This window comes from Cyclopterus lumpus, chromosome 9, assembly GCF_009769545.1.
Source record: "Cyclopterus lumpus isolate fCycLum1 chromosome 9, fCycLum1.pri, whole genome shotgun sequence".
Lineage (NCBI taxonomy): Eukaryota > Metazoa > Chordata > Actinopteri > Perciformes > Cyclopteridae > Cyclopterus > Cyclopterus lumpus.
Genome location: NC_046974.1, coordinates 27,127,669 through 27,141,642, shown reverse-complemented (window position 1 = coordinate 27,141,642; position 13,974 = coordinate 27,127,669). Strand labels below are relative to the sequence as shown.

General features: G+C 47.0%; 3 protein-coding genes across 3 annotated transcripts; 1 reads left to right on the top strand and 2 right to left on the bottom strand.

Annotated features, from left to right (window-relative positions):
* Positions 1-709: 709 nt before the first annotated feature.
* Positions 710-1,789, bottom strand: LOC117736695 (circumsporozoite protein-like). The gene is made up of 4 exons (XM_034542200.1): positions 1,709-1,789; positions 1,569-1,627; positions 804-1,474; positions 710-732 (listed from the first exon to the last, which is right to left on the bottom strand). Exons 1-3 carry the CDS (start codon positions 1,735-1,737, stop codon positions 816-818), a joined length of 747 nt encoding a protein of 248 aa, XP_034398091.1. The 5' UTR covers positions 1,738-1,789; the 3' UTR covers positions 710-732; positions 804-815.
* Positions 1,790-4,665: 2,876 nt separating this feature from the next.
* Positions 4,666-5,802, bottom strand: LOC117736685 (circumsporozoite protein-like). Its single transcript, XM_034542182.1, has 4 exons — positions 5,722-5,802; positions 5,582-5,640; positions 4,799-5,487; positions 4,666-4,726 (listed from the first exon to the last, which is right to left on the bottom strand). The coding sequence occupies exons 1-3, from the start codon at positions 5,748-5,750 to the stop codon at positions 4,811-4,813; spliced, it is 765 nt and encodes a 254-aa protein (XP_034398073.1). The 5' UTR covers positions 5,751-5,802; the 3' UTR covers positions 4,666-4,726; positions 4,799-4,810.
* A 1,333-nt stretch (positions 5,803-7,135) lies between these two features.
* Positions 7,136-8,326, top strand: LOC117736678 (circumsporozoite protein-like). Its single transcript, XM_034542173.1, has 4 exons — positions 7,136-7,216; positions 7,298-7,356; positions 7,451-8,043; positions 8,116-8,326. The coding sequence occupies exons 1-3, from the start codon at positions 7,188-7,190 to the stop codon at positions 8,029-8,031; spliced, it is 669 nt and encodes a 222-aa protein (XP_034398064.1). The 5' UTR covers positions 7,136-7,187; the 3' UTR covers positions 8,032-8,043; positions 8,116-8,326.
* Positions 8,327-13,974: the final 5,648 nt, after the last annotated feature.

Below are 13,974 nucleotides of genomic sequence, written 5' to 3'. Positions count from 1 at the left end.
GTTAGAGTACCCACCCCCTCCCAAAAATATATTAAAAAAACAGCGGCAACAGCATTTCGAGACTCTCACGGGTCTTCATGTTGTAACGGTGTCAGCGGGAGAGATGGAGCGTTGATCCGACCGGTTCAATGGATTGGGGGAGGGGGGGGGGGGGGGGGGCACTCCGCCTACTTGTGCTGCTCTCAGCTACGTGACGAGCAGCCAGGGCCGGCACGGTGCGTTCATGGACCAGGGCCCCTCGAGTACATAATGGGCTGCTTTGCATGAAGAGTGACTAAATTCAGTTATTTAAAGAGTTTGAAACTTTCTAGTTAGGTGCAAAAAAATTGTTTCACAAGCGTCTGGCACGATTCATGCGAGCAATGACAGTTAATGAATGGTTGCCTTCTTGATTTGATCACAATAATCTTTAAGGCAATACAAGCGCACTCTTGTCAAATAGTTGCCTTCCTATGAAAACGTCTGCAGCTGCAGTGGCTCACATAAAAAAAATTGAAAAGTGCATTCAGGAAGTAAGACCTTCATCTTCTCTTGCAGCCTCATGTAACAAGTGAGCGTCATTATGAATAAAGCTACAAATAACTGGCAGATTTAATAGATACAATTTTGGAGTAAAAGCTTTTTCAAGTCACACAAGAGTAGCTGCAACAACAACAAAAGAGACAAAACTGAAGATCAGATAAGTAAAACTTTATTTCTCTTTCATATTTCCAGTTGACTAAATCTGAAGATCTGGGGAGACAAAAGAAGCATAGGTAAAAATTGGCACAACTCAAGTATCAAGCAAAGAGAAAAAGTATTACCTTTCAAGATGCTCACTGGCCGCCTTTGGGTGAAGCGTTGACGGGTTTGTTAGGGATGCGCTCGACAACCGGCCTAGGAGGAAACACCATCTCTCCAGGAGTGTAGCGGGTTTTGGAGAAATGGCGTCTTCCATTCCGGTAGCCCGAGCGAGATCTGAATGTGTAGACTGGTTCCATGTTTGACATGTTACTGAACACAGGCTGAGGGCGTTCATCCTCAACAAAGCCATCTTCACCACCTGTGGACCCGGAGTTGGAGGAAGACAATCCAGTGCCAACCGAGCCTCCACCTGCGTTACCAGACGCAGAAATAACTCCACTAGCATCATTCCCAGTGGGTTCTAGGTCGACATTGGCTCCCAATGCAGTGTGGAACTCTCTTGGGAAGCTTGAGGCAGAAGACCAGTGCATCGGACCCACGGGCGCAGGACTGCCGGAGCCTCCAGTGGCTGCAGGACTGCCGAAAACGGCAGCGGCTGCAGGACTGCCGGAGCCTCCAGCGGCTGCAGGACTACCGAAACCACCAGCGGCTGCAGGACTTCCGGAGACGCCAGCGGCTGCAGGACTGCCAAAGCCACCGGGGTAAGGACTGCCAAAGCCACCAGAATAAGGACTGCCAAAGCCACCGGGGTAAGGACTGCCAAAGCCACCGGGGTAAGGACTGCCGTAGTCTGCTGAAACATAACTTGTCAATTCTGTTTTTAGAGTTAGTTATCAGACATTAATATTAACGTAAGTGTGCATTCTTGAGACTGCCAACGTTACCTTTCCGTGCAGGGAGACAAGTTACACTGCTGATCAACAGGCATGAAATCCACAACATCCTGCAAACACAATCGTGTTCAGTTCAGCCAACTAAGAGAAGGCCAATCAAACCACTTCAGAGGAACCATTTGACAACTTACCTCAAAGACAACACCCAAAGCACAGCCATTGTGATAACACTAGAGATTCACTGCTATGCTCCTCAGTCTTCTGAGCGCTCCTTAAAAAGGATCCTCCCAGCTGCTAATTGATTGCTGATTGGGAGCAGCTGCTGGCCAGGTGGGAGGAGGCGTTCCCAGGAAATGAGCCAGTTCATTAAAATTACAATTAAGAAAAAAACAACTAATTGTCAGTTCCCTTCGTGCAGATATAGATAGTTTTGTTTTTATTCATCCAGGTTTTGAGATATCTGACTCAACCCCAATACAATGGAATTCAGTGTGTGGTTCTTGGAAGAACTGTTTGAATAATTCACCAGAAACATGTAATTCCTGAAACAGTGTCTCCTTGTTGCTCCACACATGATTAACATACCTAACCATCATCATAGTTCCTATAGTAGAGGTTTGCTAAATGACAAACAAGTTAGAACAGAAGTCAATTAAAAACCTCAAGCATGTTGCATTTGTTTGACACTCCCCCCATCTTTTCTTTAGTCTTCTGAAATACTGGCTGGTTTTACCTCGAGATCATCCAGAATTACTGTGGAACTGTTTCTGGGTGGATTTTGACTGGCTCTGTGGGTTGCATGTTTGCACAGCATGACATAATGTAGCCTGTAAAGTGTATGTGAGCTTTAAGAAGTGTTGGTCTATTTTTAGATTCCCTGTTTGTTAGAGAAGACAACTAATCAGCATCTCAGCCCAGATGTTTCCCTGGCTCACAACCAGCGTTCCTGCTCCTCTATGATCTCCGCCGGTAGAATCATGCGATTGCTTGTGTGTGTGCGTCCATGTGTCAGTGTGCACCTCAGTGTCTGTCCATGGCAAATCCCAGTCGGCTGCAGCAAACAGCATCATATTTGTTGGTGTCCGGTTATGGCTGCATGCTCAAAGACCTCTGATGGTGGCAGTGATACTCCCATTGACTGCCTGCTGCCTCCTCACTCACTCCTCACTACTTTAGGACTCTCAGGATGTGTTTTGCTTACGCATTGTGAGTGTCATCAGCAGATTGAACGAGAGTTATCAGTGGTCATCACTGCCACTCTAATGCTTCAGACGGGCCAAGCTGCACCTACCACGTTGTGAAAGTGAAACTTAACAGTGTGAAGTGAAACAGGTTGAAGCAACATGACTACATGTTAGTTTTAGGAAAAGATCATGGTTTGTGTTAAACAACTATGTTTGTTAGGGCTGGGCACATTAACGCGTTATTAATGCGTTAATGCAGCAACCCATTAACGCCGACAATAATTTCATCATGCGTTAACGTCATTTTTCTCTTTGCATTGGGAGGGGCTTAATGCTGCACACATTGACCGAGAACATAAAGAAAGGTACTTTTAAATGGACATTTTCATTTCAAATCTCTACCAGACGGTGTAGTTGATAAAAGCAAAGTTATTTGTAACCACTCAAACTGGAGTTATCTCATCACCAGAGGACTACGAGCATGAAGTAACGTTTACGTCTTAAAGGCGACACGCAGCATTGAAACAACCAGTGGAGCGAAACTTCGTCAGACTACTGCGGCGTGCAGGAGAACTGTGATGTACCAACGCAGGAACAATGATCACATGCCTCGGCCAAGTGGAGAGCAGCGGACTGCAGGCCGATTACTGTCGTGGAAGAGGTCAGGCTGAGGAGCGTCCTTAGAAACACAACAAAATAAATATTATTTATATGTATATGTCAAAAAACCCTGATAGCCGCCAACGGAATGAAGCTACCTCGCCCGGACCAGAGAAACCTGGTGAGACGAGCTCTAGGGACGTGGACGTCACCTCGCTAACGGGGAAAGAGCCAGAGCTGGTGCGGGAGGAGGAGTGCTATAGTTGGGCTTTATTTTAGATATTTGGGGTACTTGTTATACTCCAAAAATGTTACCAAATGTTGCACAGGCTTGGTGAACATAGCCATCTGCTATAGGTGGCTATGTTGCGCTCCGGTGCAGTAGGAGCCTCAAGTCACACTGTTGATTTGTATGAAATGGAGCGGACTACAAAGATGGCGGCGGGGTTAATGTAACTGCGTTATTGTTTCACTAAAAGTCCAGCTGTTTTTTTTTTTGCTAGACCTATTCAGAATTTGTTTTTAAACAGATTTATATTCTGTATGTTAACATTACTTTAAAATAAAAGTGTGCATTACACTAGTTAAGTCATTCTTGAATTTTTTTCATCTTTGACCAATATATATAAATAAGAGAGACAGACAAAGTTATGCATTTGTTTTGAAAAAGCTGACAGGAAATGAGCGTCACAGCATGAGGGAGAGAGGAGAGGTAAAATAAATACAAATAAAATATGAAGGGAAGCAGAGATGACGCATGGACAAAGCAGATAATAATGCTGGGAACGCATTCAAGATCCACCAGGTGCAGCTGCGGCACGGCCACCCGGAGGCAATGAGTTGGGGGGCCGGCTAGTTTCCACTCCTTGCATACATACATGGTGTCTTTTCAAAATAAACTTGTGTCCTCACAGGAAGTCAAGTTTAGGAAACAAAATCACCTGGTTAGGTTCAGGAAAAGAGGGCGGCCCAATCCCAATCTAAGAAACAGACTCCTGCAAAGTCCATGAGGGTTTAGGGCCGTCCCACTGTCAACTCATCCAGATTTGGAGGGCTCTTTATGAACACTTTCCTTAAGTCCACATTTCTGCAGACATTATTTTTTTTTTTTTTTTATATATATATATATATATATATATATATATATATATATATATATATATATATATATATATATATATATATATATATATATATATATATATATACACACACAGTGATATGTACAGCTCCAAGAGCATTTGAGAGTGCCCAAAATGTTGTGTGACTAACACTATTGGAGCAAACATTTGTTAATACACACACACTAAAAGGAGAAGCCGCAACCTGACCGTGACATTGGAGAACAAAAAAAAGACTTAACGGAAGACCAGCTGAGAAGCACAACTTTATTGTTCTTTCAGGATGTGTCCAGTCAGGGTAAATCTGAAGAGGAAATAATCAAGGTTAAAATTGGCTCAATGCAAATTAAAGCATAAAGAGAAAAAGTATAATTACCTTTCAAGATGCTCACTGGCCGCCTTTGGGTGAAGCGTTGACGGGTTTGTTAGGGATGCGCTCGACAACCGGCCTAGGAGGAAACACCATCTCTCCAGGAGTGTAGCGGGTTTTGGAGAAATGGCGTCTTCCATTCCGGTAGCCCGAGCGAGATCTCAATGTGTAGACTGGTTCCATGTTTGACATGTTACTGAACACAGGCTGAGGGCGTTCATCCTCAACAAAGCCATCCTCACCACCTGTGGACCCGGAGTTGGAAGACAATCCAGTGCCAATCGAGCCTCCACCTGCGTTACCAGACCCAGAAATAACTCCACTAGCATCATTCCCAGTGTGTTCTAGGTCGACATTGGCTCCCAATGCAGTGTGGAACTCTCTTGGGAAGCTTGAGGCAGAAGACCAGTGCATCGGACCCACGGGAGCAGGACTGCCGGAGCCTCCAGTGGCTGCAGGACTGCCGGAGCCTCCAGCGGCTGCAGGACTGCCGAAACCACCAGCGGCTGCAGGACTTCCGGAGACGCCAGCGGCTGCAGGACTGCCAAAGCCACCGGGGTAAGGACTGCCAAAGCCACCAGAATAAGGACTGCCAAAGCCACCGGGGTAAGGACTGCCAAAGCCACCAGAATAAGGACTGCCAAAGCCACCGGGGTAAGGACTGCCAAAGCCACCGGGGTAAGGACTGCCGTAGTCTGCTGAAACATAACTTGTCAATTCTGTTTTTAGAGTTAGTTATCAGACATTAATATTAACGTAAGTGTGCATTCTTGAGACTGCCAACGTTACCTTTCCGTGCAGGGAGACAAGTTACACTGCTGATCAACAGGCATGAAATCCACAACATCCTGCAAACACAATCGTGTTTAGTTCAGCCAACTAAGAGAAGGCCAATCAAACCACTTCAGAGGAACCATTTGACAACTTACCTCAAAGACAACACCCAAAGCACAGCCATTGTGATAACACTAGAGATTCACTGCTATGCTCCTCAGTCTTCTGAGCGCTCCTTAAAAAGGATCCTTACAGCTGCTAATTGATTGCTGATTGGGAGCAGCTGCTGGCCAGGTGGGAGGAGGCCTCCCAAGAACCAACCTCCCAGGAAACGTCTTGAGACTTTCACTCCATGGACAGTAATATTAACCCCAACCTTTTTGATGGGCGGGGAAAACTCAGGTGCGTGAGGTTATTGTGGGGCGGTTAGGAGTGGCAGGATCAAAAATGAGAATAGAAAAGTCTGAGGTCATCTGGTGGATAGGTAAAGATTAACACGGGCCTGGGAAAGTGAACTAGTTGAAAAGAGGGAATACACAATTGAGGCTAAATTAAAAGGAAGGTGAACAACACAACCACCTATACAAAAAGAAAACATCAGCAGTCTCAATAAACACTTTGACAATAAATAAGAGGGATGAACTGTGTTCATGTGGGTTACCCACCACATCCCTGCATATTCCTCTATTTCCTGTTTCAAAATGAGAGTATCATTTCCAGGAGATGAAACATGTTACTCCTCTGGATATGGTTGTATTAAAAATACATCACATCCCGTCGACCCCCAGTCTGCTTCTGCTTACTTAGCAAAATAAGTGTGTTGTTGTTTTTTTCTCTGCAATGATAATGATATAAAACAGAAATTGACAAGAGTTCATCTCTATCAGCTCTGCACCTCTACATTCTTTACATTTGAGCTCCCAAATAAATGCACAACAGTGACATGAATATACCTTGTACTGAAATGAATTATCAGCCAATTGGATAAGAGTTATCAGTGGTTATCAGGCTCCTAGATATGGGCAGAGGCCTGTTACACCGACTAGTAGGTTCATTATAATCTAGTCCTTACCCATATAAGAAGGCTACCAAACTAACACCTTTACATAAATTACTCAACAAACATAGTTGTTTAACACAAACCATGATCTTTTCCTAAAACTAACATGTAGTCATGTTGCCTCAACCTGTTTCACTTCACACTGTTAAGTTTCACTTTCACAACGTGGTAGGTGCAGCTTGTAGAGCAACAAGGGTAAGCTGCTTCAGGAAAGACATGTTGCTGTTGAACTCTTTTATGCACTATTCTTCAATGCTGTGAGAACCACAAGCTAAATTATATTGTATTCAGTCAGATATCTCAAAACCTGGGCAAATAACACCAAAATTATGTTTTTTAAATTGTATTATTATGAACTAACACTAAAAGGTTGGGGTTAATATTACTGTCCATGGAGTGAAAGTCTCAAGACGTTTCCTGGGAGGTTGGTTCTTGGGAGGCCTCCTCCCACCTGGCCAGCAGCTGCTCCCAATCAGCAATCAATTAGCAGCTGGGAGGATCCTTTTTAAGGAGCGCTCAGAAGACTGAGGAGCATAGCAGTGAATCTCTAGTGTTATCACAATGGCTGTGCTTTGGGTGTTGTCTTTGAGGTAAGTTGTCAAATGGTTCCTCTGAAGTGGTTTGATTGGCCTTCTCTTAGTTGGCTGAACTAAACACGATTGTGTTTGCAGGATGTTGTGGATTTCATGCCTGTTGATCAGCAGTGTAACTTGTCTCCCTGCACGGAAAGGTAACGTTGGCAGTCTCAAGAATGCACACTTACGTTAATATTAATGTCTGATAACTAACTCTAAAAACAGAATTGACAAGTTATGTTTCAGCAGACTACGGCAGTCCTTACCCCGGTGGCTTTGGCAGTCCTTACCCCGGTGGCTTTGGCAGTCCTTACCCCGGTGGCTTTGGCAGTCCTGCAGCTGCTGGCGTCTCCGGAAGTCCTGCAGCCGCTGGTGGTTTCGGCAGTCCTGCAGCCGCTGGAGGCTCCGGCAGTCCTGCGCCCGGCGGTTACATGCACTGGTCTTCTGCCTCAAGCTTCCCAAGAGAGTTCCACACTGCATTGGGAGCCAATGTCGACCTAGAACCCACTGGGAATGATGCTAGTGGAGTTATTTCTGGGTCTGGTAACACAGGTGGAGGCTCGATTGGCACTGGATTGTCTTCCTCCAACTCCGGGTCCACAGGTGGTGAAGATGGCTTTGTTGAGGATGAACGCCCTCAGCCTGTGTTCAGTAACATGTCAAACATGGAACCAGTCTACACATTGAGATCTCGCTCGGGCTACCGGAATGGAAGACGCCATTTCTCCAAAACCCGCTACACTCCTGGAGAGATGGTGTTTCCTCCTAGGCCGGTTGTCGAGCGCATCCCTAACAAACTCGTCAACGCTTCACCCAAAGGCGGCCAGTGAGCATCTTGAAAGGTTATTATACTTTTTCTCTTTATGCTTTAATTTGCATTGAGCCAATTTTAACCTTGATTATTTCCTCTTCAGATTTACCCTGACTGGACACATCCTGAAAGAACAATAAAGTTGTGCTTCTCATCTGGTCTTCCGTTAAGTCTTTCTCCAATGTCACCGTTCAGGTTGCGGCTTCTCCTTTTAGTGTGTGTATTAACAAATGTTTGCTCCAATAGCGTTAGTCACACAACATTTTGGGCACTCTCAAATGCTCTTGGAGCTTTATTGTACATATCACTATGTATAACAATGCACAAATTGTAGAGGTGGTGATTTTGCTAATTAAAAATTTCAGGAAAAGAATTTGACTAAATGTTTACAGATTAATATCTTTGTAGGAGTTTCTTCAATTGGAAAGTTGCATGTTGGTTCTAGTTTCTCTAATGGGCCTGCGACACAAGAATGTGAAGGTCTCTACTTTCTGAATGCACTTTATAACTTCTGTGTGCATTTATCCTTAAAGGAATGTCTTTCCCAGGATCTTTGTAACCTCACTGTTAATAGACCTAGTGCTACCATTTATTCACGGGTAGATTTTGACTAACCCCACATTGTCTGCTTGACATGGTATTGTCTTGAGTCCTTTTGATCCCACAGTACGCCACGTAACATGCATGTCAACAGCAGACCGAGCCCCTAAAAGAGGCCATAGGCTAGATTTTCTTTGAGGGGCCCTCAATCTTTTTTTTTTTTTTTTTTGTGGGACTCTCAAAAGCTGCTAAACCGTTTCATTGACCAGCCACCAAAAGCTCATGAGAATGGCGTGGGACTGTATTATGTCTTTCAGGGTTATTGTGATCAAATCCAGAAGCAACCATTCATGACTTTCTTCCTGAAAAGTAGACGCTAATGTCACTGAACAGCGTTTTTTAACGTGGTCAAACTACAACATACTACATTGCTACACATTTCTTCTTTTACCAACCAGATATAGTTTCAATCAAACTTATATTTATGAATGGTGAATATATATCAAGATTTATATTGGCCATTAAATGTGTTTATGTTTCGCTGCCTTCAAAGTTAATGTTCACAGTCCAGTTTTGAAACTGATCAAATATTTGTAGCTGGGTGTATCACGGTGGTGGCGTTGCCCATACGATCAACTCAAACCTGTTCATTTTCCCAATGTGTCAAAATGCAGCTTGGTCAGTGAGGCGTTGGGGTCAGTCACATGACTTGAATGAGTTGCTCGTCAGTCAACTAAACAAGACCCAGTCCCCCCTAAGGCCTCAAACCCTGAACCCTCAGGGACGTCACCTGCTATATGGTTGAGTGAGAGGCTGGGAGGGCTTGAAATGGTGTGAATACAGATGAGGCAGCACTTTGCTGCAACATATCACGTTACTATGCCAACGGCAAAATATATGTGCAATTGTGGTGTTTATAAACTTTTTATTCCAACGTCTTCCAGGCTCTTTCCTCACGAGATGAGACGTCATTTTAAATCTATTTTCTCGTTTTTCTTGAAACGGCTTCTGTAACAAAATGAAATGTTTTAAATCTGTGCTATATATATGTGCAATGTATATGTGCAATATATATGTATATGTACATATACATATATATCTGTGTGTATATATATATATATATATATATATATATATATATATATTACACGTGTGTGTGTGTATACATCCATCCATCCATTATCACCTGCTTATCCGGGGTCGGGTCGCGGTGGCAGCAGGTTCAGCAGGCCGACTCAAAACCTCTAATGGGAGGCGTCCAGGAGGCATCCTGACTAGATGCCCGAACCACCTCAGCTGACTCCTTTCGACACGAAGGAGCAGCGACTCGACTCCAAGCTCCCCCCTGATGTCCGAGCTCCTTACCCTATCTCTAAGGCTGAGCCCGGCCACCCTACGGAGGAAGCTCATTTCGGCCGCTTGTATCCGAGATCTCGTTCTTTCGGTCACAACCCAGAGTTCGTGACCATAGGTGAGGGTTGGAACGTAGACCGACCAGTAAATGGAGAGCTTTGCCTTCCGGCTCAGCTCCCTCTTCACTAAGACGGACCGGTACAGCGCCTGTTTTACTGCTGCAGCCGCACCGATCCGCCTGTCGATCTCCCGCTCCACCTTACCCTCACTCGTGAACAAGACCCCGAGATACTTGAACTCCTTCGCTTGGGGTAGGCAGTTTGCCCCCACCTGGAGGGAGCAATCCGCCGGTTTCCGGCAGAGCACCACGGCCTCAGATTTGGAGGTGCTAACTCTCAACCCTGCCGCTTCGCACTCGGCTGCAAAACGCCCCAGTGAATGCTGGAGGTCACGGTCCGAGGAGGCAAACAGGACCACATCATCCGCGAACAGCAGAGAGGCGATCCCGAGACTCCCGAACCGGATCCTCTCTGCCCCCTGGCTGCGCCTAGATATCCTGTCCTTGAAGGTCACGAACAGGACCGGTGATAAAGGGCAGCCCTGGCGGAGGCCAACACCCACCGGGAACGTGTCTGACTTACTACCGAGGAGACGAACACAGCTCCTACTGCAGGCGTACAGAGACCGGATGGCCCGTGCCAACGGGTCCAGCACCCCATACTCCCGGAGCACCCCCCACAAAAACCCCCGAGGGACCCCGTCGAAAGCCTTCTCCAGGTCTACAAAGCACATGTAAACTGGTTGGGCAAACTCCCAGGACCCCTCCAGTAATCTTGCGAGGGTAAAGAACTGGTCCACTGTTCCACGACCGGGACGGAATCCGCACTGTTCGTCCTGAATCTGAGGTTCGACAAGCGGTCGGAGCCTCCTCTCCAGCACCCTGGCATAAGCTTTTCCCGGGAGGCTGAGCAGTGTGATACCACGATAGTTCGAGCACACTCTCCGGTCCCCCTTCTTGAAGATGGGAACCACCACCCTGGTCTGCCAGTCCATGGGCACTGTTCCCGACCCCCATGCGACACTGAAAAGGCGTGTCAACCAAGACAGCCCAACAATGTCCAGCGCTTTCAGCACCTCAGGGCGGATCTCATCCACCCCTGGCGCCTTGCCACCAAGGAGCTTTTTGACTACCTTAGCGACCTCTGGCAGGGATATGGGTGAATCCCCCCCAAAGTCTTTTGGCGCTGCCCCCTCTCCGGGGGACATGTTGGCCGGGTTTAGGAGTTCCTCAAAGTGCTCTTTCCACCGCCCGACGATGTCCCCAGTCTGGGTCAGCAGTTTCCCCCCCCCTGCTGAGAACAGCCTGGGGTAGACCCTGCTTTCCCTTCCTGAGCCGTCGGATGGTTTGCCAGAACTTTCTTGAGGCCAACCGAAAGTCCTTCTCCATGGCCTCCCCGAACTCCTCCCATGCCCGAGTTTTAGCCTCCGTGACCATCGCCGCTGCAGCCCTTCTGGCCCGCTGGTACCCGTCAGCTGCTTCAGGAGACCCCTGGGCCAGCCAGGCCCGAAAGGCCTCCTTCTTCAGTTTGACGGCTTCACTCACCCCCGGTGTCCACCACCGGGTTCTCGGGTTGCCGCCACGACAGGCACCGATGACCTTCCGGCCACAGCCCCGAGCAGCCGCGTCCACAATAGAGGCTTTGAACAAGGTCCACTCGGATTCCATGTCCCCAGCCTCCCTCGGGATTTGTGAGAAGTTCCTCCGGAGGTGGGAGTTGAAGACCTCCCGGACAGGATCCTCTGCCAGACGTTCCCAGTTCACCCTCACTACACGTTTGGGCTTGCCAGGTCTTTCTAGCCGAGTCCCCCGCCATCTGATCCAACTCACCACCAGGTGGTGATCAGTTGACAGCTCTGCTCCTCTCTTCACCCGAGTGTCCAAGACATACGGCCGCAGATCAGATGATACGATTACAAAGTCGATCATTGATCTCCGGCCTACGGTGTTCTGGTACCAGGTACACTTATGAGCCACCTTATGTTCGAACATGGTGTTCGTTATGGACAAACTGTGGCTAGCACAGAAGTCCAACAACAAAACACCATTCGGGTTCAGATCGGGCAAGCCGTTCCTCCCAATCACGCCCCGCCAGGTTTCTCTGTCATTGCCCACGTGAGCGTTGAAGTCTCCCAGGAGAACTATGGAGTTGGCAGGCGGCGGCCTTTCCAGGACCCCTCCCACCGACTCCAAGAAGGCCGGATACTCCGAAATGCTGTTAGGTGCATAAGCACAAACAACAGTCAGAGCCTTACTCCCCGCAACCCGTAGGCGCAGGGAGGCGACCCTCTCGTTCCCCGGGGAAAACTCCAACACAGCGGCGCTCAGCCGGGGGCTCGTGAGTATCCCCACTCCCGCCCGTCGCCTCTCACCCTGGGCAACTCCAGAAAAGGACAAAGTCCAACCCTTCTCCAGGAGCTTGGTTCCAGAGCCCATGCTGTGCGTGGAGGTGAGCCCAACTATATCTAGCTGGTACCGCTCCACCTCCTGCACCAGCTCCGGCCCTTTCCCCGCTAGTGAGGTGACGTTCCACGTCCCTAGAGCTAGTCTATGCCGCCAGCGATCGGCCCGCCCAGGTCTCCCGCCTGGCCCGCCGCCCGGTCTACATAGCACCCGACCCCGATAATTCTCCCTGCGGGTGGTGGGTCCACAGGGTGACTGCTGCTCCATGATGTTTTTTCGGGCTGAGCCCGACCGGGCCCCAATATGTATACATGTGTGTGTGTATATATGTATATACACGTATGTATGTGTATATATATATATGTATATGTATATGTATATATACACGTGTGTATATATATGTATAATATAAATAAAAATAATGTCTGCAGAAATGTGGACTTAAGGAAAGTGTTCATAAAGAGCCCTCCAAATCTGGATGAGTTGACAGTGGGACGGCCCTAAACCCTCATGGACTTTGCAGGAGTCTGTTTCTTAGATTGGGATTGGGCCGCCCTCTTTTCCTGAACCTAACCAGGTGATTTTGTTTCCTAAACTTGACTTCCTGTGAGGACACAAGTTTATTTTGAAAAGACACCATGTATGTATGCAAGGAGTGGAAACTAGCCGGCCCCCCAACTCATTGCCTCCGGGTGGCCGTGCCGCAGCTGCACCTGGTGGATCTTGAATGCGTTCCCAGCATTATTATCTGCTTTGTCCATGCGTCATCTCTGCTTCCCTTCATATTTTATTTGTATTTATTTTACCTCTCCTCTCTCCCTCATGCTGTGACGCTCATTTCCTGTCAGCTTTTTCAAAACAAATGCATAACTTTGTCTGTCTCTCTTATTTATATATATTGGTCAAAGATGAAAAAAATTAATCGCATTATGCACAAAATTCAAGAATGACTTAACTAGTGTAATGCACACTTTTATTTTAAAGTAATGTTATCAGAAGTTAACATACAGAATATAAATCTGTTTAAAAACAAATTCTGAATAGGTCTAGCAAAAAAAAAAACAGCTGGACTTTTAGTGAAACAATAAAGCAGTTACATTAACCCCGCCGCCATCTTTGTAGTCCACTCCATTTCATACAAATCAACAGTGTGACTTGAGGCTCCAACTGCTCTCTCTACTGCACCGGAGCGCAACATAGCCACCTATAGCAGATGGCTATGTTCACCAAGCCTGTGCAACATTTGGTAACATTTTTGGAGTATAACAAGTACCCCAAATATCTAAAATAAAGCCCAACTATAGCACTCCTCCTCCCGCACCAGCTCTGGCTCTTTCCCCGTTAGCGAGGTGACGTCCACGTCCCTAGAGCTCGTCTCACCAGGTTTCTCTGGTCCGGGCGAGGTAGCTTCATTCCGTTGGCGGCTATCAGGGTTTTTTGACATATACATATAAATAATATTTATTTTGTTGTGTTTCTAAGGACGCTCCTCAGCCTGACCTCTTCCACGACAGTAATCGGCCTGCAGTCCGCTGCTCTCCACTTGGCCGAGGCATGTGATCATTGTTCCTGCGTTGGTACATCACAGTTCTCCTGCACGCCGCAGTA